This window comes from Podarcis melisellensis (genome assembly GCF_964234715.1).
Source record: "Podarcis melisellensis genome assembly, chromosome: 10".
Lineage (NCBI taxonomy): Eukaryota > Metazoa > Chordata > Lepidosauria > Squamata > Lacertidae > Podarcis > Podarcis melisellensis.
The window spans coordinates 641,509-665,246 of NC_138542.1; the positions used below are offsets into that span (position 1 = coordinate 641,509).

Below are 23,738 nucleotides of genomic sequence, written 5' to 3' on the forward strand. Positions count from 1 at the left end.
TTATTGTTGTTTTTAGATGTTTCATAGGAGGTGACTCATAAATTAAAGGAAAGAAAGAAAGAAAGAGCCAACCACTCAATTTGCAACACTCATTCCAGAAAAAAACAAATTAATAACCTTTCCAACATGATGACCTTCATGTTCCACAGCTTGCTCACTCTTTCTTAAAATTCCCAGGACATTTATTTATTTGAAAAACTGAAAGCTGAGATTTCATAGTTTATCTAAGGGCTGCCAGAGGCAAAGGAGGACTGGGCTCCTGTACCTTTAACAGGGAATTTCAGCCAAGTTGAGCTTTTGTAGAAAGATACAGGAACCTTTTGATAAAGGTTACAGGAAGTCTGCGCTGTTTTGCATCTGGCCACCCTGCAGTTAGCTATTATACCAAGCCTATGAATGGGGTCTCACTTTAAATAGGAGGAAGAGGAGAAGGAACTAAAATAATCATCCGTGTGAAAGGATATAGAATTACGATATATAACTCCTTTTCCAACTTCTATCCTCCAGATTGTTGTAGGGGACAAAGTTGTACTGATGCCGGTCAATGCAGGGCAGCCTCTTCATGCCAGCAACATAGAACTTCTGGATAACCCTGGGTGCAAAGAGGTGAGTTTGACAGAGGCCTGTGGTTCTGGTATGTAGAGTTAGAGTGTGGGATCAGTAGCAGACTGAGAGGAAACTACAACTTGGTGGCAACTATAGGCAGAATTAAGAAATTGACATAGAGTCGCTCCATGCAAAAGAAGTTAGAGATTCTGCACCTTTAATAGTTGTACAGAAGAGGAAATTTTAGGAGGCCATGGTAACTACACCTCTCGCATGCCATTGCTGCTTCCTGCCACTCAACAACACTGTGCTGTTTTTATTTACTAATGCTGTTAGGAGGTGAATGTTTTCTTCTTTTTAACATGCACCAGAGCACTGGCATTCTAAAAATCAGATGAAAGTGTATGACCTACTAGGTAATAGAGATAGTGGCTGCATTCCCCCCCCCAAATGTGCATTCTGTCCCAGGAGTGTCTAGGTGGCCGCCGTCTCCTATTGTTTGTTCTCAACAATTGGTATTCAAAGGTAAACTGCCTTTACATGTTGAGACTTTGATTAGCTATCTGATACTTACCTATTTATTTGCATATTGTGTTTTGCACCCCAACCTTTCATCCTGGAACTCAGGGAAGTATACATGGAGTTCCCCAGTTATCTCTCATCTAGATACTGATCACATGCAAACCTCCTTAGCTTCAACCAGGTTCCTGAATAATGTGCCTCCAGACCATGTTCTCTTATCCTCTGTGAGCTTGACTATTACTTTTTCCTTTTCCTTTTTAACAGCAGCCTAGACAAGTGGTCATGCCAACAAAGTTTCATGTATTTACAGATAATTGTTTAATTCCAGATTTTTTTGGGGCGGTGGGGTGTCAGTGGCATAATATAATTGAAATTGTCTTGAAAACAATAGCTATCATAGTAGACGTTGGCAAGCATGAGCCTTGTCAGATTGTAATGCTCCAGAAGCATTAGTGTCTGGGCCTTCTGCAACATAACCTATAGTTGTTATCTGTGCATTTGACTACAGGTAAATGCGGTCAACTGCAATACCAGCTGGAAGATAACCTTATTCATGAAATACAGTTGCTACAGAGAAGATGTACTCAAAGGTGTAAGTATGAATGAGAAAAATATTGATATTTTTGAAATGGTAATACTGGGTTTGTTTGTTTGTTTGCTTGCTTGCTTTTTGTACATGAGCAAGAGGCCACAAATCATGTAGTTTGAAATTGGTTTTAAATAGAATAAAAATGCACCTGTTCCATATTATCCATTGTTTTCTTTTGTTCATTAGCCATGAAGAGTGATGATTTCGTTGCATGAGCAGCTAACCTACTGGTACAGAGCTGCAACAATAGCCTTCCACTAGCAGTGTTGCTGCTTAGTAGTAGGAAAGGGAGGGAGAAGGTGGTAGTGAAGTTGGGGGTATGTGGGCACACGACCATGAGAACAGGATTTGGCTCCGCCAGTGCATCGGCACAACCCCAAATTCTCAACTACCTCAAACCTCTCTTTCCTGGTACACAGCAGCAGCACTGCTTCACCAGGCAAGCTGCTTGTGTTTCATTGCAAAGAACATCCATCTCCTCTTCCCCCTTTAATGAATTGTTATTATTTCTAAACTGCCCTTCATCCCAAAATCACAGGGCAGTTTCAATGTAAAAAGACAAAAATATACAACATAGTAACAAACAAAAGCAATTCCACCCCACCAGTTTAAAATGGCATATATTGCCAAAGGCCTGGTAGAAGAATATTTTTGTCTGGTGTCGAAAGATATGTAATGAAGGCACCAGGTGAGCCTTTGTGGGGAGAGCATTCCACAAGTGGAGGAGCCACCGCAGTAAAGGCCTGTTCTTGTGTTGCTGCCCTCCAACTATAATGTTTGACTATAATGAAGGGAAGACCTTGGTTTCAAACACATCATGGACACCTTGATCATTATATAAATTGTATAGACACTTGAATCTAACAGAGAAGTATTCTTGCTACGATAACTTTGGCAAAGCTTCACTTTTGTGTTTGTGTTTCTTCAGGGAGATGTTGTCAGATTGTTCCATGCGGAACAGGAGAAGTTTCTGACCTGTGATGAGTATCAGAAGAAGCAACATATCTTCCTTCGCACAACACTGCGTCAGTCAGCCACTTCTGCAACTAGTTCTAAAGCTCTGTGGGAAATAGAGGTACTGTGTGATGCTTCTGATGTTTTCCCTAGCTTGGATTCAGAGAGTTCATAATATTTACCTCCTAAAGGGTAGTGTCCAAGCATTCTCTTTATGTGATAGATCTCATGCACTACTTCTGCAGGTGGTGCATCATGATCCATGCCGTGGAGGAGCAGGGCAATGGAACAGCCTATTCAGATTTAAACATCTAGCGACTGGAAACTACTTGGCTGCAGAGGTAAGAGTCACAGACAGTTGAATGTGGTAGAGGATGAATAACTGGGGTTGACTAAACAGGGCAGAGCCTTTGCTCTTTTGGAATTGTCACTGCGCCAGGTTGTATGTTGTTCTGAGAGCATGGATGCTGCTGGAAAGCCAGACTGCACAGGCACACCTGTGTAATGGGCTGTCTGCCTGATTTAGACTGGATCTGAAGAAGTGTGCATGCACACGAAAGCTCATACCAAGAACTAACTTAGTTGGTCTTTAAGGTGCTACTGGAAGGAATTTTTTTTGATTTAGACTGGAAATAACCATGTTGTTGTTGGGAAGTTTCTTCATGGTTACTGCCACCCTTAGTTATCCAGGGAGCCCCTCTTCTAAGCAACCCATTGAGTGACTGAGGCAGCCATGCAGCTTGGTTTCTGAAGGGCAGCTCTGCCACCTGGGTGCGACTCTGTGAAGAGAGTGAGACTATCCTGCTTCTTCAGCTGCAAACGTCTAACCTTGAAAGTGCCTCAGGAGGACATGGTGGCTCTTCTCCCCACTTCTTATGTGGAGGGGGAACTGTGGAGAAATGCCACAGCTATACAAACATCAACTCCATTGTCATGGTGCATTTCATGAGTTAGGATCAAAGGATGATTTGAGGATCAGGATCACATAGGAGAAAGTGACAGAATGGATAGCTCAGTTGGTTAGAGTGTGGTGCTGATAACACCAAGATTGGGACAGCTGCAGATTCCTGGATTGCAGCGGGTGGACATCAGGGTTCTTTCCACTTCTACAATTCTATGAGATTGCTTCTGTGAGATTGCTTGCTGCTTTCCCTTCAGTATGATGGTTTAGTTTTAGGCTCAATGTACCCTGAGAACCCCTAAACCCTCATATTCACGGTGTGTGTGTGTGGCTTCTGGTAATTCCTTGATTCCTCCAGGAAAAAGTCCAGAACTCTCATCACTTACCAAGTATTATGTTTGTTTGGCCTTTTAGTTACAGAGCCCCTTATAGTTCTCTCTCTCTCTTCAGGGAGTTCACTTGGCTTATCAATTACTCGCCTTGCAGTCATGTCCCTCATCAATGTTGCTTCTAGTATGCTACAGTGTCCTACAGTCTTTAACCTTTGAGGCCTTACTCTGCATCCCCCAACTGCACCTTCTCCCTGTATGCACTGGTGGAGGAAGAGGAGTGCGGGGGGAGCATACCGTCCCTGGCAGTATGATCCCGGTAGGGTGCCTGCTCTCTGACCCCCCCCCCAGTATGCTAGTAGAGCATTGTACATCCTTACAGTGCTGCAGAATTAAAATGTCCCTCACTTTCAGGTAGGACTATTGTGGGCACATATATTCTGTAGTAAAAATGTTGCTTTTTGATGAATCCCAAGTAGGTGTGCTTAGTAGCTCTCCCCCCCCCCCCACCTGTTCTTCCCTTACATCTAAACCTTTTGTTAGATTGATCTCTTTCACTTTTGTGTCTTGCGCCCAACTCTTAACCTGGAAGCCCAGGAAAATGTGCCAAGATAAGACATCTATTTGTCTTATCAAATCATTTGGGGACTGCGGATATCTAGAAAAACTGCAATGTAAGTAAGTCAGGCAAGTCCCAGTGTAGAGGAAAGCCTTTTATGTTTGGCTTAAGGTTAGATTGTGAATTATCTTTCTTCTTCTTTGGCGATCATTCATAACTGAGTAAGATTGTCTTCCATGACAATCTTAACAGTGAGTCCGTAAGTGACTGTGGAGGCCAATTCTGCATCCACACGTCCTTCCATAGTGGGGACATAGTACTGGAACAAAACAAAACCAGACCAGACCAGGAAAGAACAGGAAAGAACAAATGTTACAGAAAAACTTGTGCATGAGGCCAAACTAGAAAGTTACACTGATCCCTTTTTGGAAAGAATAACTTACTAAAGTTTGGGATTCGGCTATAATGGAGAAAATACAGTGGTGCCCCGCAAGACGAATGCCTCGCAAGACGAAAACTCGCTAGATGAAAGAGTTTTCCGTTTTTGAGGTGCTTCGCAAGACGGATTTCCCTATGGGCTTGCTTTGCAAGTTTTTCCCCTTCCCCCCCCCTTTTTCTAAGCCGCTAATAGCGCTAATCCGCTAAGCCGCTAATGGCCGTGCTTCGCAAGACGAAATAACCGCTAGACGAAGAGACTCGCGGAACGAATTATTTTCGTCTTGCGAGGCACCACTGTAACATCTTATCTAAGAGCGAGAATTGCAAGTGAATACAGATATAAATTCTCTGAAAACTTGTTGCCTCTTATATAATTACTTCCCATGAAAGCAAATGCAAGTACAGTGGTACCTCGGGTTACAGACGCTTCAGGTTACAGATACTTCAGGTTACAGACTCTGCTAACCCAGAAATATTACCTCGGGTTAAGAACTTTGCTTCAGGATGAGAACAGAAATCGTGCAGCTGCGACGCAGCAGCAGCAGCAGGAGGCCCCATTAGCTAAAGTGGTGCTTCAGGTTAAGAACAGTTTCAGGTTAAGAATGGACCTCCAGAACGAATTAAGTTCTTAACCCAAGGTACCACTGTATGTTTTGAGGGTTTTTTAAAGGATAAATATTGTAATTTTATGTTAAGTCATATTTTCTTTCAGAACATTATGACCTGAAGTATTTTTTTCTGGAGCAGTTCTGCTTATTATTGTTAATATTTGTCAGATGTTTAAAAGAATTATTTTAAAAAGGGAAGTAATAAGTGGTAGATGAAATAATAGAGGAAATGTATAAACTGAACTGAGGACAGTTTTTATATTGTGGATTTGACACATTTGTTTTACACATTATATGAATCTGCTCATTCTAACCCCCGGTCCATTCAGACCCATATGGTCTACATACAGTACATGGCAGCCACGGTCATCTTAGGCAGGGGTATTTCCTCTCATCATCATTATCTATCTATCATCTATCTATATCTATCTATCTATCTATCATCTATCTATCTATCATCTATCTATCTATCTATCTATCTATCTATCTATCTATCTATCTATCTCTATCTATCATCTATCTATCTATCTATCATCTATCTATCTATCTATCTATCTATCTATCTATCTATCATCTATCTATCTATCTATCTATCTATCTATCTATCTATCTATCTATCATCTATCTTATCTATCTATATCTATCTATCTATCATCTGTCTGTCTATCTATCTATCTATCATCTATCTATCTATCTATCTATCTATCTATCATCTATCTATCTATCTGTCTGTCTATCTATCTATCATCTATCTATCATCTATCTATCGTCTATCTATCATCTCTATCTATCTAATCTATCTATCTATCTATCTATCTATCTATCTATCTATCTATCTAATCTATCTATCTTTATTATGGTCCAGAGACCCAACAAATTGTTACAAAGCAATGCACAATTCAGACAGCCTACCTCCACGTTAAACAAGCATTTTGTTCAGACTTGTTCAGATAGGGATCATTGGTTCTTGCAACCACGGATAAAAACTTTGCCACTTCTAATGTTCTAGCATATGTCGGGTCTTCCAATAGGAACCTGACATAGTAAGCCTCTGATTTTCCCAGGAAAGGTACCAACAAGGGTAGTGTCAGTTCAGCCCTGGCTTGCTCATATTTTGCACAGTACAGCAAAATATGTTTTATAGAATCAATGTCTTGAGCACACAAGCAAAGTCTGTCCTTGTAGGGAACTCCTCTCAACCTGCCATCCAACATTGCATAAGGAAAGACGTTTAGTCTGGCTTTGGTGAATAACCTTCAATAATTTGGTACTGTCAGGTTTTTAATGTAAGGTGTTAAAGCCATGCCCATATTGTACTCCTACTGCCAGCGGACTACAGACTGCATGTGATCGAGATCACAAGTCACTGTGTGTATTATCCCATAATCTTTGCTTTATTACGTTAAGTCTTTAGGGTGCCTTCATAACCCAGGTAATAAAGTTTTAACCAATAATGGATCTTCAGGGTCCATATCCGAGCGCTGACAGGGATTTTTCCCAATCTCCAAGCGGACAGCTATGTTAGACATGCAAGAAGGGATCCCTAACAGGCAGCAATAAAACTTAGTTTGGAAGGATTCTAAGGGACCAAGATTTAGGAAGCTGCAAGTCTGTGAGCCGTATGTCAGCTGTGTTAATACTTGAGAGGCTGCCGGAATATATTGGCCCCCTTTCCCATAGAAATACCTTATACTGTAATAGCTTTGGTAGATCTTTGAGCATTTGCAATAGCATTTTTAACCTGCTAATGCCACAAGCCCTTTTCCTGAAAGGTTATGCCCAGGTATTTAAAAGACGATACCTGTTCTATGGGTCGATTATCAATTCTCCATTTGTGTCTCATTCTTTTTTTAGAGAACACCATGACTTTGGATCTAGTGTAGTTGATTGTTAATTGTTCGGCATTACAATAGACTGAGAGATCTTAAAAGTTGTTTGCTAAGAAAAACAATCTATTTTCTCATTCACTGGAGCTCTGTAAACCATCTTGGTCAAAACAAAGGCTAAAATCTTGCCTTCTCAGTACCGTAGGCTGAGGATCATGACCTGCTGGCTGAAGGCAGACTCACTGTTCAACCTAAGGCGGGTCACACCAGCAGCACTGATGCATTTTGCTTCTTTCCCTCTTTTCAGCAAAGGGGAGAGAATGGGTAAAATGAGACAGGGAAGATGGTGAGGAAAAGATTGTGAGAGAAATAACAATGCATTAAAAAACCTCCTCCAAACCATAAAATGTTTAAAATAAGTCCTGTGTTCAGAGCCTTTAAAAAAGAAAAGAAAAAAGAAACCAGAAGTGGCTCACCCTGATAGCAGTGTTTTGCTCTGTCTTTCCAGGAGGGAGAAGGCAAAACAGTGGAAAGGTCAATGTGGCATTGTTGCACCAGTGGAGCCAGTCCAATGCTCCCATCAGTGCACTTGTACTGTATTGTGTTGACCTCCCCACTGCCTTGCCCCAATTGGTAAGCAGCAGCAACTTTCCTACTAAGAAACTAGAGTTGTGGCTCCACCTCACCAGGCAAGCAGCCTCTGGCAGAAACTACTTTGAATGAAGCATGAATGTCAGTTCCTCGCTTGAGCAGAAAGGCAAGAGCACACTTCTTTGTCACCTTTCTTGAGGTACGCTTGATGCAATTACAGAGTTGGGATGATTTGCTGGCATCAGAACCTCGCTTCCACAAATTTGTGTAGCTGTTCTTGGCATCTGCCTTGATTCTCTGCTGCCTTGGTTTAGTGCTCCAGGGGTGCCAGTTCAAACTTCAGTGAGGGAAGGGCAGCACAAGATTCTCTGTAAGATTTTAAAGCCTGCTTGTGGATATATTTAAGATGAATTTAATGCAAAGCAGTGTGCATTAGGAACCTTCCTTGCATTTACCCTTTTAATACCTCATGTGGTCTAAACCACAGAGCCTAGGGCTTGCCGATCAGAAGGTTGGCAGTTCAAATCCCCGTGACGGGGTGACGGTCCCTGCTCTTGCCAACCTAGCAGTTCGAAAGCACATCAAAGTGCAAGTAGATCAATAAGTACTGCTCCGGCGGGAAGGTAAATGGCGTTTCCGTGCACAGCTCTGGTTCGCCAGAAGCAGCTTAGTCATGCTGGCCACATGACCTGGAAACTGTACGCCAGCTCCCTCGGCCAGTAAAGCGAGAGGAGTGCCGCAACCCCAGAGTCGTCTGTGACTGGACCTAACAGTCAGGGGTCCCTTTACCTTTACCTTTAATATAGCAATATTGCAAATTATCACTCCCACTACTTTTATTCAAAGGGATTTGTGCCTTTTGTCATGCACAACTGGTACACATAAGCCCCATTTCACTATTTATAATAATAGTAGTCATTCACTGTGTAGAACCAATGAAAAGACTGGAAATATGAGGTGTTCCTGAAATATAACCATATGTGGCCTTCCTTACATGTGAACCAAAGTGATTTCTTCTCCAGTGTATATTCTCAGGCATCATTTGGGAAATTCCCAGTTTCCCCCTTTTTGTCACAAAACAGTGCACCCTCTGCTTGAACAATACTCCAGATGCTTCCTGTTTCCATGCAGCTGTGTGTTTCTCATGACCAAACCTAACCTCATTTCTCTTTATCAACTGATAAAAGCCTCTTTGAGCTAGATGGCGGTTTAAGCTATAACAAATGCATGCACACGAATGTACAAACCCTCGCTGTTCCTGACCAGCAGAAGGCATTTGATTTTGTAAATGAGGGCCTTAGATTCTAAGATGCTGTATGTTGTCCAGTATTCAAAGTGACATACCACCTGATGATATGCTTGCTTACTCTTTACGCATACAATTTCGGCCTCATTGTTTACTTGGGGCTTCTAAATATGTATAATCTTGTGAAATGGTTGCCCTTTTATTTTACTAGACTTATTTCAAAGCTGGCATGCTGACTTGATAAACTTGTTGGTTTATCTACTTATTTATTTTACCCCTTGGTTTCCATTGCAAGAGGAATGCTCATGGCAACTTGCAGTATTTTAAATACAAACAGTACAAGGAGTGCACGCTAATGCTCTCTTCACCCTCCTGTTCATTGTGCTCTCACTGCATTTGCAGTGCTGGATTTTTCATCCATAGTCACATGGATTGTTGAAATGCATTATATATGCATTTATAATGCAGATGCATTATAAAATGCTACTGTTTGATGAGTTGTTTTTCAAACCAGCTTCATGCCAATTTCCATTATTAATTCACTTCTAGCTAAAGTATGAACACCTTTGCATAGGGTAAATACATCCTTGTCCTATCAGCATCAATGGTCCATGTGTGTATACAGACAGTAACAAATGGAAGCCCTGCTGATGTGAACACTGGGGAAAAAGCTGTGAAATGTACATGGGGAGGCAACAGGTGTGGGGACCTTCACTGGGGCACAGCTGCTGAGCTACCTTCCTGACACACCTTCCTTGCAGCTTACCAGAGGGCTGGTGAGGTCAGGGCTCTGTAGATGCCCAGTACTGGATTGATTCCACTGGTGCATCTGCACAAAGCCTTACCTTACAATTTCCTTGCTCTTCTCCTGCCCAGATAGGCTGCAGTGATGCTGATGCTGGTTGGGTGGCTCTGCCCTTACCACAGCTACTGCTATTGCCCCTATCATGGCAATATAAAGCATTACCTGGAGACTAAAATTGAACAGCATGAAAGCCAAATGCTTGCTTAAGCAGAAAGATTCTTCACCTGGGGGCAAACATTTGCAAATGAAGAGGCAGGGTAAATCTCAACAGGCAGGAAATTCCATCATCTAAGCTAGGGGGTCACCAAAACAGTGCCCAAGGGGGCACCTGCAACCGCAGAGGTCTTTTCTGTGCCTTTCAGAATGAACCACTCTGTTGGAGTCAACAAAATAAGCTGCAATATATGCTTGATTGCAGCGTGTGTATGTTACCCATAACAGTTTTCCCTGGGCCCAAAAGGTTGGCAACACTACCACTATACATTTAAAGCTGTTTTGTATCATGAAAAAGAAAAGCATGCCACTAGGTGGCAGTGTACACTTACTCCTTACATAAAGCAGTGAAGTATTTGTAATACAGTACTGTGGTACCTCGGGTTAAGTACTTAATTCGTTCTGGAGGTCTGTACTTAACCTGAAATTGTTCTTAACCTGAAGCACCACTTTAGCTAATGGGGCCTCCCGCTGCTGCCGTGCCGCTGGAGCACGATTTCTGTTCTCATCCTGAAGCAAAGTTCTTAACCTGAAGCACTATTTCTGGGTTAGCAGAGTCTGTAAACTGAAGCGTATGTAACCTGAAGCGTATGTAACCCGAGGTACCACTGTACTGTGGAGTATTTAAATGTTTGTGTGAGAATGAGACACAAGGACTGAAGCAGATATGGTAGAAGCATTTCAAAAAAGTTTATTTTCAGTGCTGAAATTTGATTTCTATTTTTTAAAATATATTTTTTATTCTTTTTCCATAACAAATTATACATCCAAAACATCTTTTTTACATCCAAATTCCTCCTTACTGACTTCCCTCCTCCCGCCTGAAAAACCTTCCTAGTACTTACTTTCTCCACATTTCTTAAATTTAAATTACACCACCAAATTATTAATTAATTTTTTTACAATCTAACAATATTCCTACCTTTTCTCTTCACAGAGCTTCCTTAAAACTTACAAACGTTATCTGATTATCCCTTAATTTTTGCATATATTCAATAAATTTCATCCAATCTTCTGTAAATCTTTGATCACGTCGGTTCCGGATCCTTCCTGTTAGTCTATCGAGTTCCACATAATCCATCATTTTCATTCTCCATTCTTCAATCGTAGGTAACTCTTCTTGATCCACTTCTGGGCTGCTGGGCTGCTTTCAAAGTTCTTGCTGCTGACACTGCATATAAAAATATCTTCCTATCTTTCTTATCTATCTCATTACCTATTATTCCTAGTAAAAACACTTCTGGTTTCTTTACAAATGTATATTTCAATACTTTCTTCAATTCATTATAAATCATTTCCCAAAAGTTTTTGGGAAAGCGACATCTTAGGCCCCTTCTGCACTATACATTTAAAACAGTATCATACAGCTTTAAATAGTCATCTTCCCTAAAGAATCCTGGGAACTGTAGGGCACTGAGAGTCTCTCCCTTCACAGTGCTACATTTCCCAGAGTTCCCTGGGAGTACCTCTCTGAGGGAGAAGGGGAGATGAAGAATTTCATTGTGTTGGATCAGAAAATTGATATGCTTACCAACAGGACTGGCCCAGGACATCTTGGGGTAGAACAGCGAATGGTTGACTGATTGAGATACGTTGGCCTCTGAGATAGGAAATTTCACAAGTACCACTCCATGGGAGTAAAAATTCAAGAACAAATTATAAGAAGTAAAAAAAGGTTGTCTTTTCACATCACCCTAAATCAAGCTGTTTTCATAACTGTTTTCATAGCACGCTAGAGCAACATAGGCCAGCTTTAGGCTTTTGTGGTCTGCCCACAAAATTAAAATTCCTAATTAAAATTCCTTTGGTCCAGTGATGTTTGTTTTCAAAGCAAGAATACAAACTTTTTCTTCCTGAACAGTTAAGGCATAACTAATACATGCTAAGTAATGCTGAGAACACAGTTGCTTATGGATATAGGAAGTGACTTTCTCTTTCAGACCAAGGCCCCTCTAGTTAAAGGGAAGGCAGGAAATTTCCTTATATTGTGCAAGAACATCCTAGCTCAGCAGAGGCTCTCCAGGGTTTCAGGCAGGGGACGTTCCCACTCTTATCTGCAGAGCCAAGGATTGAACCTGTGGCCTTCTGCATGCAGAGCAGATATCCTGATCACTAAGTAATGACCCTTCAAGCATATCTGGCAAGAATCCAAGCAGGCACTAGGTGGTCCACTGGAAATTGGCCAGTGGTCCATCACTATACTACCATTTACTACTAGTATTCTACCCCAAGGCCAGATAAGCCCTCCCCCACCCATTTCTTTCTGCTCTTCAAATTCCCTACCAGTTTTGGTCACAGTCACAAAAGAAAATAGGGGGAGCACCGGTGTGTTTAAAAGCAGGAGGTATTTCCCTATTTTAAATGATCCACACAGATCAGTGTGTGTGTGTGTAGCAAACAAAGGTGAGGGAGGTAGCCACATCCCACCACTGTCATGGTCCCCCTGGAGGTCTAATGGTTAATGTGGCCCCCAAGTCAAGAAAAGCTAACCACCCCTGCACAGTGTCCAAAGCACTTTGTATAAAATGCTGTAAGGTTTACAGCAACCCTTTAGAAAGGCTAGTATTCTTTTTATTTTTAAATTAATTTTCAGTTTCAAAAAGAAAAAAAATCTTTTTACACACACACGCACTTGTTTACATTAAACCATACTTCATATCGGTACCTTTATGGGGTTCCCTGAACCCCTGGACTTCCCTCCACCCCTCCTTGGCTTCCAAAATTTATCTTCCTTTTTAAACTAAATCTAATTGCATTTATCCAAATTACTGTACTTCATTTTTATCCTTTGTTATTTTAAATTACAAGTGCTATGTCAATCCTGCTAACGTTTTTAGATTTTCACAGCGTTCTTTAATATATTCTATAAAGTTATGCCATTCTCTATTAAATTCCCCGTCAGCCAACCCATCATCTTCAATAGCCATTCTTCCTTCAATAGGGCTCTTTCTTCTTTCCATCCCTGGGCAAATAGTATTCTTGTCACTGTCGTTGCATACATACAGTAGAGTAGCAAGGTCAGGTGGTACCCAGTCACCCCCCCATTGATTAATTTTTTTTGCCTGCAAAAATGGTTTGACTTTGTTTCATGTTCTTTTTTTGGGGGGGGGAGCCAGCCAAAGTTGTTGAGCTATTGCGTGCATTGTGATGAGCCTGCCTGCCACCGCTGAGGGGGAGCCAGCGGGCGGACCATTTCTGCAGCGGGAAGACAGCACGCACCAAAGCCACAGACGTTGAGTGCTGTAAACCATTTTGTCACCCCTTTCAGAGGTGACACCTGTGGGGGCTGGTTGAATTTTAGTGGCTTGCCACTTCGTGAGCTCAGGGCTGAGGTAAAATTTACTTTCCTTCACCACAGCTCACAGTTTTCTCATCAGCTCTTGGAGACTTGGGCAAACTGAATCTCCGTTTCGACATGATTGGCATGCCTCAATGTGATAATATGGTTGCAGCATTTCTTTTAGGACCTATAAACGTTTGACTACAAGTTAAGTCTTTTGAGAGAACTGAAAACTAATCAGGGTACTATTAGCAATGAACAATGCCAGCCTAAGGAAGAGGAAAAGCTTGGAAACGTGTGTGTGTGCATGTTTGTTATTATTGTTATAAATTATTGTGTGTCTTAGCTATGTTGATTGAGTGCTGTGCATTTGTGACTGAGCACTAAATTCACTGAAACTCCTCCCCCCCGCTCCCAAGTGGGATCCTTTCATTGATGACCTCATAGTAATTTCATATTGATTCCTAGTACAGTGGTGCCTCGCAAGACGAAATTAATTCGTTCCGCAAGTCTTTTCGTCTTGTGAGTTTTTCGTCTTGCGAAGCACGGTTTCCCATAGGAATGCATTAAAAATCAATTAATGCGTTCCTATGGAAACCGAACCGCCTTCAGACCAGGTCTGGGGACAGTCTGTCCCCCGACCTCTTCTGAAGGCTGGCGGGGGCGAAAGTCTTTGCTTCCCCCCCACCTGCCTTCCCGGGACAGTCCCGGGGGCTTTTAAAATGCTGGCGGGCGGCAGCGAAGCCTTCGCTGCTGCCCGCCAGCATTTTAAAATCGCCCCGGAACAGCGGAGGAATTCTCAGCTGTCCCGGGGCAATTTAAAAGCCCCCGGGAAGGCAGGCAGGGGGACAAAGACTTTTGCCCTCCACCCGCCTTGGGAAGAGGTCCTGGACCTCTTCCCAAGGCGGGCGGGGGGCAAAAGTCTTTGCCCCCCCTGCCTGCCTAACCGGGGGCTTTTAAATCGCCCCGGGACTGTCCGGGGCGATTTAAAAGCCCCCGGACGGGTTTTGAAGGCAGGCGATTCCCTGCTATCCCGGACCGCTTTTAAAATGCTGGCGGTGGGGAGCAAAGCCTTTCGCCCCCGCCGGCCTTCCTGGACCTCTTCTGAAGTCCGGAGGGGGGGAAAAGGCTTTGCTCCCCACCGCCAGCATTTAAAAGAGGTCCCCGGAGATTTCCCTATGGGCTTTCGTCTTGCGAAGCAAGCCCATAGGGAAAATCGTCTAGCGAAGCGTCGCAAAAAACGAAAAACCCTTTCGTCTTGCGGGTTTTTCATCTTGCGAGGCATTCGTCTTGTGGGGCACCACTGTATTATGACTGAAAATCTTATTCTTCACCGATCACTTGTGCTGTTGTTCTTTATTGAGTTTATATACCGCCCTATACCCGGAGGTCTCTGGGCGGTTCACAGAAAACTTGCAGCCGAGTAAGATTGTCTTCCATGAATACAATCTTAACAGTGTGTCTGTAAGTGACTGTGGAGGCCAATTCTGGATCCACACATTCTTCCACATTGGGGACATAGGTTTCTGAGTGGGAGTTGTTCACAGTGACAGTTTGCCAAACGTGCCTTCCACTTAGCATGTTTCTCCTTTTTGCCCTGAATTTGTGCTTCTTCAAAGTCCAAGACACCTTTGGTAAAGGCTGTTCTCCAGTTGGAGCGTTTGTAGGCCAGTGTTCCCTAGTTATCAGTGCTTATACTAAATTTTTAAAGATTTGCCTTGAGAGCATCTTTAAACCTCTTTTGTTGTCCACCGGTATTTCAATTTCCATTCTTGAGTTGAGAATAGAGTAGTTGCTTTGGCAGATGATAGGCATCCGAACTAAATGACCAGCCCAACAAAGTTGATGTTGAATAATCATTGCTTCAACATTGGTGATCTTTGCTTCTTCCAGTACTGGCATTAGTTCGCCTGTCTTCCCAAGTGATGTGTAATTTTTTTTGGATACACAATTGATGGAATCTTTTGAGGAATTGGAGATGGCATTTATAAGTGGTCCATGCTCCACAAGCATACAGTAAAGTTCATAGTACAATAGTTTGTAAACAAGGATTTTGGTTTCCCTGCAAATGTCCCGGTCCTCAAAAACTCTGCGCTTCAATTGGGAGAAAGTTGCACTCACAGAGCTCAGGTGATTCTGGATTATGACATCAGTGTTGGCCCTTGTGGAAAGACAACTGCCCAGGTAGGAAAAGTGATTGACACTTTCCAATGGTACACCATTAAGTTGTGGTACACCATTAAATGTGCAGCACTTTGATTTTTTGGATATTGAGTGATAGGCTAAGCTTTCTGTAAGCTTCTGTGAAGACATTTAGGATGGTTTGGCGGTCATCCTCTGAGTGTGCACACACTACATTGTCATCAGCATACTGAAGTTCTATGACGGAAGTTACGGTAACCCTACTCTTTGCTTTCAGCCTGCTCAGATTAAAGAGGTTTCCATCTGTTCAATATATGATTTCCACTCTGGAGGGGAGTTTCCCTTCGACAATGTGTAGGATCATGATGATGAAGATAATAGAACTGAGGTGATAATACATCCTTGTTTAATGCCTGATCCTACTGTTAATGGTTCATTTTGCGAGTCATTGTTATCATGGCGGAGCTGAAGGATGTTTACAAATTTATCTGGGCAGCCGATTTTCAGCAGGACAGTCCACAAGGCAGTATAATTTACAGTATCAAAGGTCTTAGGTCAATAAATGGCATATACAGGGGTTGATTTTGCTCTCTGCACTTTTCTTGAGGCTGTTGAGCTGTGAAAATCATACCCACTGTCCCCCTAGAAGATCAAAAACCATTTTGGGATTCAGGAAGGGCATCCTCAGATATAGTTAAACTGTGAAGTTTGTGTTCATAATTGGTTCAGCTCCTGACTTGCATGGGCACTCAGATCCTAGTATAATGCATTAAATATATCTGGACCGACCTGAACAAGGCAGATGAAACAAAGACCTTACCTAGGTGTCTCGTTGGCTGGAATCCTCTGTGTACACAGTTTTATCTACAAAATGTACTACGTAGTTGAACTCTTGATCTCAGTTATATTGAATAGCTATTCACAAGACTGTATATATTTTTTCAAATTCCTCGTGACTGTACTTATATGCTTTGTGCTGGTATTATTTTGAGTCTTATAAAATACACTGAAAGCTCAATACAATTTGTAATACTTTTATTGCATGCTTACAGAGTTGTGTTTGATTGGATTCTATTCACTGTATTCCTTTGTTGTTGGATACTAAAATGAAGGTAAAGCAGTTGTGAGGGGGTAGTATGGTAGTATGAGGGTAAAACTTAAAGCAATTTTTTGTACATTTTGCTTTCCTTGAGTTGAATATTAAGGTACACTTCTGAATCCATTGACTCAGTGTGGCTATTCATCACTTTGTAATACTGCTTGTTACTATTCAGTACTATTCTATGTGGGGCTGCCCTTGAGACTGACCCAGAAACTCCAGCGGGTGCAGAATGCTGCGGTGAGACTCCTTACTTGCCATTGGATCACATTCACTGGTGCCCGGTGGAGTACCGGATCAGGTTTAAGGTGCTGGTTTTAACCTTTAAAGCCCTATATGGCCTAGGACCCTCGTACCTATGGGACCGCCTCTCCTGGTATGTTCCACGGATGACCTTACGGTCTTCAAACAAAAACATCTTGGAGGTCCCGGGCCACAGGGAGGTTAGGCTGGCCTCAACCAGAGCCAGGGCTTTTTCGGCTGTGGCCCCGATCTGGTGTGTGAGTGCTCTGTCACAAGAGACTAGGGCCCTGCAGGACTTGAAATCTTTCCGCAGGGCCTGCAAGACAGAGCTGTTCCACCAGGCCTTTGGCCAGGGCACAGCCTGACCCCCTCCTTTGGTAATCCTCACAGAACTCTAGCCCAATTGTTGCTATTAATTTAATTTTGAATTGATTTCAGAATGAATTGATTTTAGAATGCTGTGTTACTTTTATTGTTGTTAGCTGCTCTGAGCCCGGCTTCGGCTGGGGAGGGTGGGATATAAATAAAATGTTGTTGTTATTGTTATTGTTGTTGTTGTTATTATTATTATTATTATATTGCTTGGGTCCAAAACTATTGAATTAACCTTATGAACTAGTTATGTTTACAAATTAGAACCAGCTGTTCTAGATGGCCTGGAATTTATTTTATTTTTTTTAAAGACCCCGCTCTTTAGTTAGATACTTGCCTTCATTACGATAAGCTGTATAACTGGAGGCGGAAATACTTGTAAAAGATCTTTAAATTTTTGCTATAAAAAAAGAAACTGTGTTTATCACTCCCTCTAGAACTTTAAGCAACTGATTAAGCAAATCAGTGGATTTGTGGCCCAAAGTATACAGGAACCAGTGAAAAGCTGAGACAAGTGCTGAATGTTTGCAGTAAGCATCTCAAGAAGTAGCAAGAGACATTCATTTCAGCTCTACATAGAAATGTGCGTGTGCAGTGCATTGCTGAGCAAAATATGACTTTATTTATTGGTTTCTCTCCTGCATGTGTGTATGTGTGAGAGTGTGTGTTTCTGTGGTGTGTGAGTGTGTGTGGAGGGGGAAACGACACATTCCTCATATAACAATATAGCATGCTAACTATTTGTTAATAGACACTTTGAAGCTTCAGAGGTTTCAGAAAAGTGCTGGGTCTCTGAACTATGTCTTCTGCATTCCACTTCTCAGACCACAGGTATGAATGTGGTGGTCAGAAAAGGACAGGAGCTGTGTGGAAGATGGGCTAAAAGGATGTTATTTTTCTCATCCTTGACTATTCTGGAGACTTTAGGTTTGGATTCATTTGATTCTGGATAAGCATGCTAACCTAACTTGTGTGTGACAGAAATATGGACGGACAAGTTAAAAAGTGTTAACCTCTCCCAACGCCACCCCCAATTTCTGAGTGTTGCATCCTGCAAGTTGGGGAGGTAGAATAAAGCCATTTTTCTCTCTAGGTGTCCTGTCTACCAGTCAGCCTTGGGGTCCTCTTGATGTACATATAGCCCACTGCTCAATATTCTTCCTCTCTGAGGTGATGTTGGGCTTCTCCCTCCTTACTGTTCTTTAAAATTTCAACATTAATGTTGAGGTTCCCTAAGGGAACATTTCAGCAGTTTGTGGTTGTCATGACAACCATGGCCCTGACTCAGTTAATACTAGATCTGTCAGGACATGTCTTGTTGTGATGCATATCTTTCAGTTTGTTTAGCCTGAGAATATGGGCAGGAACTTTGAGGCCAGCCACATGTAAACTTGACCTTTCCTACTCTTGCTCACTAAAACTTTAAGGAAGGAATTGTAGAGGGGGTGAAAAATGTGAAACCACTGCTAAAAAGAACCCTCCTACCACCTGGACCAGTTTCCATCCTCTTTTGGGGGGGGGCAAGGCGCTTGAGTGGGTGGTGACCCACCTCTAGGTGGTTTGGATTATACAGATTATCTAGATGCATTTCAGTCAGACTTTAGGACTGAAATTGGTTTGGTAGAACTATGGTAGAACTATGGTTGGAACTGGACAGGAGAACTGCATCCCTCTTCTGTCAGACCTCTTGGTGGCTTTTTATACCATTGACTATGGTATACATCTGCTGGATTGGATCCCTGGATGGCACAGTTCTGTGCTGGTTTTGGTCCTACCTGGCGAACAGGTTCCAGAAATGCTGCAATAGTCTAGATGTAGACTAAGAGACTGGGAGTTAATTCAGGCAAGACAGGCATGCTGTTGGTCAGGAGGTGGGTTTGTGGTGGGAAAGGAAAGTTGAAAAGCCTTAAGTGCATGTGGAACAATATTCATGGCCTTTTGAACATACTTAACATATGCAGTTTAAGATCAACCTCCCTTTTTTCAAAATTTTATTAAAAGTGCTTTCTTTTTACAGCTTAATCCACACTATCCAGATGGTAGTAATGGGGAAAAGGCTTTGGTAAGTGCAACTGCTTCTTTAAATAAAATGTGGTGAAATGCTCTCTTACATAATCTGATCTAATTAGAAAGAAAGTGCCTGTGACATTTGGGTTGTAGAAACAAACTGTGTACAATATCGACAAGAAATATATGTTGATGTGACTTTTGCTTTCTATTTATTCATTTATTTTAAAACCTGGCAACAACTTTTCCTGACAAAAAGTTCCTCAAGCAACTGGCAATAATTATGGCTTTCCAAAATAAACAGACCAAACAAATTTTACAATGTGTCATGAGTTGGCTTAAAAACAAATGCCACAATATGCTTTAATTCTATTAATGTTTGTTTTTTAGTTATTGTTCCCCCATGTTTTTAGCTGCTCATATTTTATCAGTAAGCTGTCTTTAGACCCTGTCAGGGAAGAAGGTGGGATATAAATAAATATATAACAACAACATGACTCCAAAAATATATAGAGGGTGTTAGGCTGGTACAGTTCAAGAGGGAATTATGGACTTGGGAAGCCATGATAGCAGAGGTGCTAATCTGGATGTTGCTGGGCATCGTCCCATCATCTTTGACCATTGGCCATGCTGGCTGGTGCTGTTGATGTGAGAGACCCCCAAATAAGTGTGGTAATTATACTTTACAGAGTTGTGCAGAAGTTGTTTTTCACAGTTCTCTTTTTCCCATAGAAAAACCACACAAAGTTTAAAAATAACATATCACTTTACTTGCTCTGCTTGCTCTTGTCAGATTGAATATACAAGAGAGGCATGTAATACGTTACTAAAATATATTTACATGACTTTGTATCGGAGTGACTAGTATTTACAGACTGGCTCTTAGGAGGCAGCCTCATAACACAACACATTTTCTGCTCTCACAGTTAAAACTCTAAGTTGATAACTGAACTATACAGTATACAGTATATATGACATCACAAGATTATATACTACAGCATTAACCCTTTGCATAGTTTTTTGGATACACCATTTCCACAATAAGCCACAGGTTATGATCATTGCATTATAGAGAGGGCCCTACTTCTGATCTCAGTATAGACCTGGCACAAAAGAGAATCAAGAAAGTCTGAGACTTTTTTTTACCTTTTAAGGCTATGGATTATTTTCATTACCCTATAGCAGGGGTCAGCAACCTTTTTCAGAAGGGGGCCGGTCCACTGTCCCTCAGACCTTGTGGGGGGCCAGACTATATTTTGAAGAAAAAATAATGAACGAATTCCTATGCCCCACAAATAACCTAGAGATGCATTTTAAATAAAAGCACACACTGTGTTTAAATGAAAACACTGTGTTTAAATAAAAACACTGTGTTTAAGCTGGAGACATATTATAGTTAATTAAAGTAAATAAGTTAACCTGAAAGAATGCATTTCCTGACCCACTTTGTTTCACAAATTTCATTTTGTTTAATAAAACTTTTCTTGTTTGTTTGAGCATTTTCTGCCTGAGACTGTAATCACAAAGTTTTCCCTCACACAAGACACCCACATGATAGCCTGCGGTAAATTGTAAAACCTGGTGTAATTAGCATACAGAGAGAGGTGTGTGCTATATTGGTGGCAGTTAGTGGGGTGAGTCCACTGTTTGTGCAGACTTCAAAAGAGGAACGAGAGAGAGAGAGAGAGAGATTTGGCCCCTAAAGCTCTGTTAACGCTGTATGGGATTGCTGGTTTTGTAAGCTGCTGCTAAAGTTGTTTTAACACAGAGACACCAGATTATGCTTGATTTAGCAGATGTTTCTAGAACTCTGGTGGTTGTTAAATTTAATTTTAAGTTCAGTTAGTACTGCAGCTTAATGGTCTTCATGGAGGGAAATAACATTAGGACTGTAACTATGCTTTCAGAGGCAGCTTTTCCAAAGAATGAGCCTATAAAGTCTGGGGCACTCGTGCTTATGCAGAGAAACAGTGCAGGAGTGTACTGTTGCAGATTTCTGGTGGAGCAGAATAATCTTGAATGTCTCTCTAAGTTTAAAACAAAAGATCAATGCATGTAGAAAAGTAGTAAGGTGAGCCTTGGGGTCCCTTTTAACCCTACGATTCTGTCATTCTAAGTAAGGAAAAATACTCGGTTAAAATTCTTCATCCAGACATGCTGTTTTTCTGTATGCAGGTAGCTTTGAGTTTATTAAAAAAAACACTTGGGAGGAATTTGAGTTTAGAATCCTCCTCCAGGGCATATATACAGTCCCAAGAAAGGCTATACCACACCACATGATATTCATAGTCACAATACCTAGCTAGGACCTGTATTCACAGTAGTAGCTTCCTGGTTGAGCTTATGCCACATCTCAACAGCTAAATGTGCAGTGTAGGACTGTTATGTACTAGAACAAGAGGCAGGTAGTGTCCTAGAATGCAACAACCTGATTGGCCTGCAGGAGCAGCCCAATCAGGCTCCAGGAGGGAAACATAATCAACCAATCAGACGGTACTCATTGTGTAAATAATGTATGTAAAGCCTGAGGTTCAGGGGGGGGGGGTTTGCTCACTGTTCCTATGAGCTGAAATAAAGAACATGAAATTACTACTCAACTGAGTATATTTCAAGGACTGATATACAGTGGTGCCTCGCAAGACGAAATTAATTCGTTCCGCAAGTCTTTTCGTCTTGCGAGTTTTTCGTCTTGCGAAGCACGGTTTCCCATAGGAATGCATTAAAAATCAATTAATGCGTTCCTATGGAAACCGCCTTCAGACCAGGTCCGGGGACAGTCTGTCCCCCGACCTCTTCTAAAGGCTGGCGGGGGGCGAAAGTCTTTGCTCCCCCCCCCCCGCCTGCCTTCCCGGGACAGCGGAGACTTCTCCGCTGTCCTGGGGCGATCTTAAAATGCTGGCGGGCGGCAGCGAAGGCTTTGCTGCCGTCCCCTAGCATTTTAAAAACCCCGGGACAGCGGAGGACTTCTCCGCTGTCCGAGGCGATCTTAAAATGCTGGCGGGCGGCAGCAAAGCCTTCGCTGCCGCCCGCCAGCATTTTAAGATCGCCCCAGGACTTCTCCGCTGTCCCGGGGCGATTTAAAAGCCCCCGGGAAGGCAGGCAGGGGGGGACAAAGACTTTTGCCGCCCGCCCGCCTTCAGAAGAGGTCCTGGACCTCTTCTGAAGGCTGGCGGGGGGCAAAAGTCTTTGCTCCCCCCCGCCTGCCTTCAAAAGCCGTCCGGGGGCTTTTAAATCGCCCCGGGACAGCCCCGGGGTGATTTAAAAGCCCCCGGGAAGGCAGGCAGGGGGACAAAGACGTTTGCCCCCCGCCCGCCTTCAGAAGAGGTCCGGGACCTCTTCTGAAGGCGGGCGGGGGGCAAAAGTCTTTGCTCCCCCCGCCTGTCTTCAAAAGCCCTCCGGGATAGCGAGAAGCGCTTCCCTGCTTCTTGCGAAGCAAGCCCATAGGGAAATTCGTTTTGCGAAGCGCCTCCAAAACGGAAAACCCTTTCGTCTAGCGGGTTTTTCGTCTTGCGAGGCGTTCGTCTTGCGGGGCACCACTGTAAATGGAGCACATATCATGGACAAGCTGTTTTGCAAAGTTGACTGCCCTTGTTGGTGGGGACAAAAAAACACAGCCTTTCCTGATGCTCGATGCCTCCTGTCTGTCCTTTGTTTCTTTGTACTCCTTTAAAGCAAGCGCTTTGATGCTGTGTTCCTCTGCCAAACACCCAGCAGCCCTGATGGAACTCACATTGAGCAATAACATGTTCTGTCATAGGGACTTTTTGTTGGCCTCTGACCTATTTGTGTGAAAAGGCAGCTTGCATCCCAGCATCCTTGAGGCAGGTTGGTCCTTCTGTTTTGAATATGAGAAAAGAAGCTAGTAACCCTACAATTTCACTCTAGTAACCCTACCCCCTTCACCTTGCAAAGAAAAAATATATTATTCTTGCAGAACTAACCATAGGATGCTGTGTAAACCAAAGTATCCTTGTTCTTCATCAGCAGAGAGACAGTGAACTCATTTCAAAGAAGAAACGACATGCTGGGGAAAAAATTATGTATACGCTGGTGTCTGTGCCACATGGAAATGATATTGCCTCTCTTTTTGAACTGGATGCTACCACCCTTCAGCGAGCTGACTGCCTGGTTCCAAGGTAGTGTTGCATGTGTATCTGTGGGCTTGCCAGCTGAAAAGTCAGCAGTTCAAATCTGTGTGATGGGGTGAGGTTCTGTTGCTCTTTCCAGCTTCTGCCAACCTAGCAGTTCAAAAGCACACCAGTGCAAGTAGATAAATCATGTTTCTGTGCACTTTGGCACTCATTACTATGTCCCATTGTGCCAGAAGTGGTTTAGTCCTGCTGGCCACATGACCTGGAAAGCTATCTGTGGACAAACATTGGTTCCGTCCAGGGGTGCTTTACATATGTGTGTGTGTGTGTACATGTACGTGTACCCAGTGCTTTTTTGGGGGGGGCGGGGGGTTCCG

The 23,738-nt window shown here is 42.6% G+C and overlaps 1 protein-coding gene across 6 annotated transcripts in view; it reads left to right on the top strand.

Moving 5' to 3' along the window:
- The window catches only part of ITPR2 (inositol 1,4,5-trisphosphate receptor type 2), a 313,187-nt gene that overhangs the window by 29,747 nt on the left and 259,702 nt on the right, over positions 1-23,738 (top strand). For 4 of the 6 annotated variants that reach the window (XM_081927580.1, XM_081927582.1, XM_081927583.1 and 1 more), the window contains 6 exons: positions 508-606; positions 1,577-1,660; positions 2,586-2,732; positions 2,857-2,952; positions 19,281-19,325; positions 23,255-23,406. In XM_081927580.1, coding sequence (XP_081783706.1) covers positions 508-606; positions 1,577-1,660; positions 2,586-2,732; positions 2,857-2,952; positions 19,281-19,325; positions 23,255-23,406 — 623 coding nt within the window. The remainder of the gene's footprint in view (positions 1-507; positions 607-1,576; positions 1,661-2,585; positions 2,733-2,856; positions 2,953-19,280; positions 19,326-23,254; positions 23,407-23,738) is intronic. The other 2 variants (XM_081927581.1, XM_081927585.1) reach the window with 2 other exon arrangements.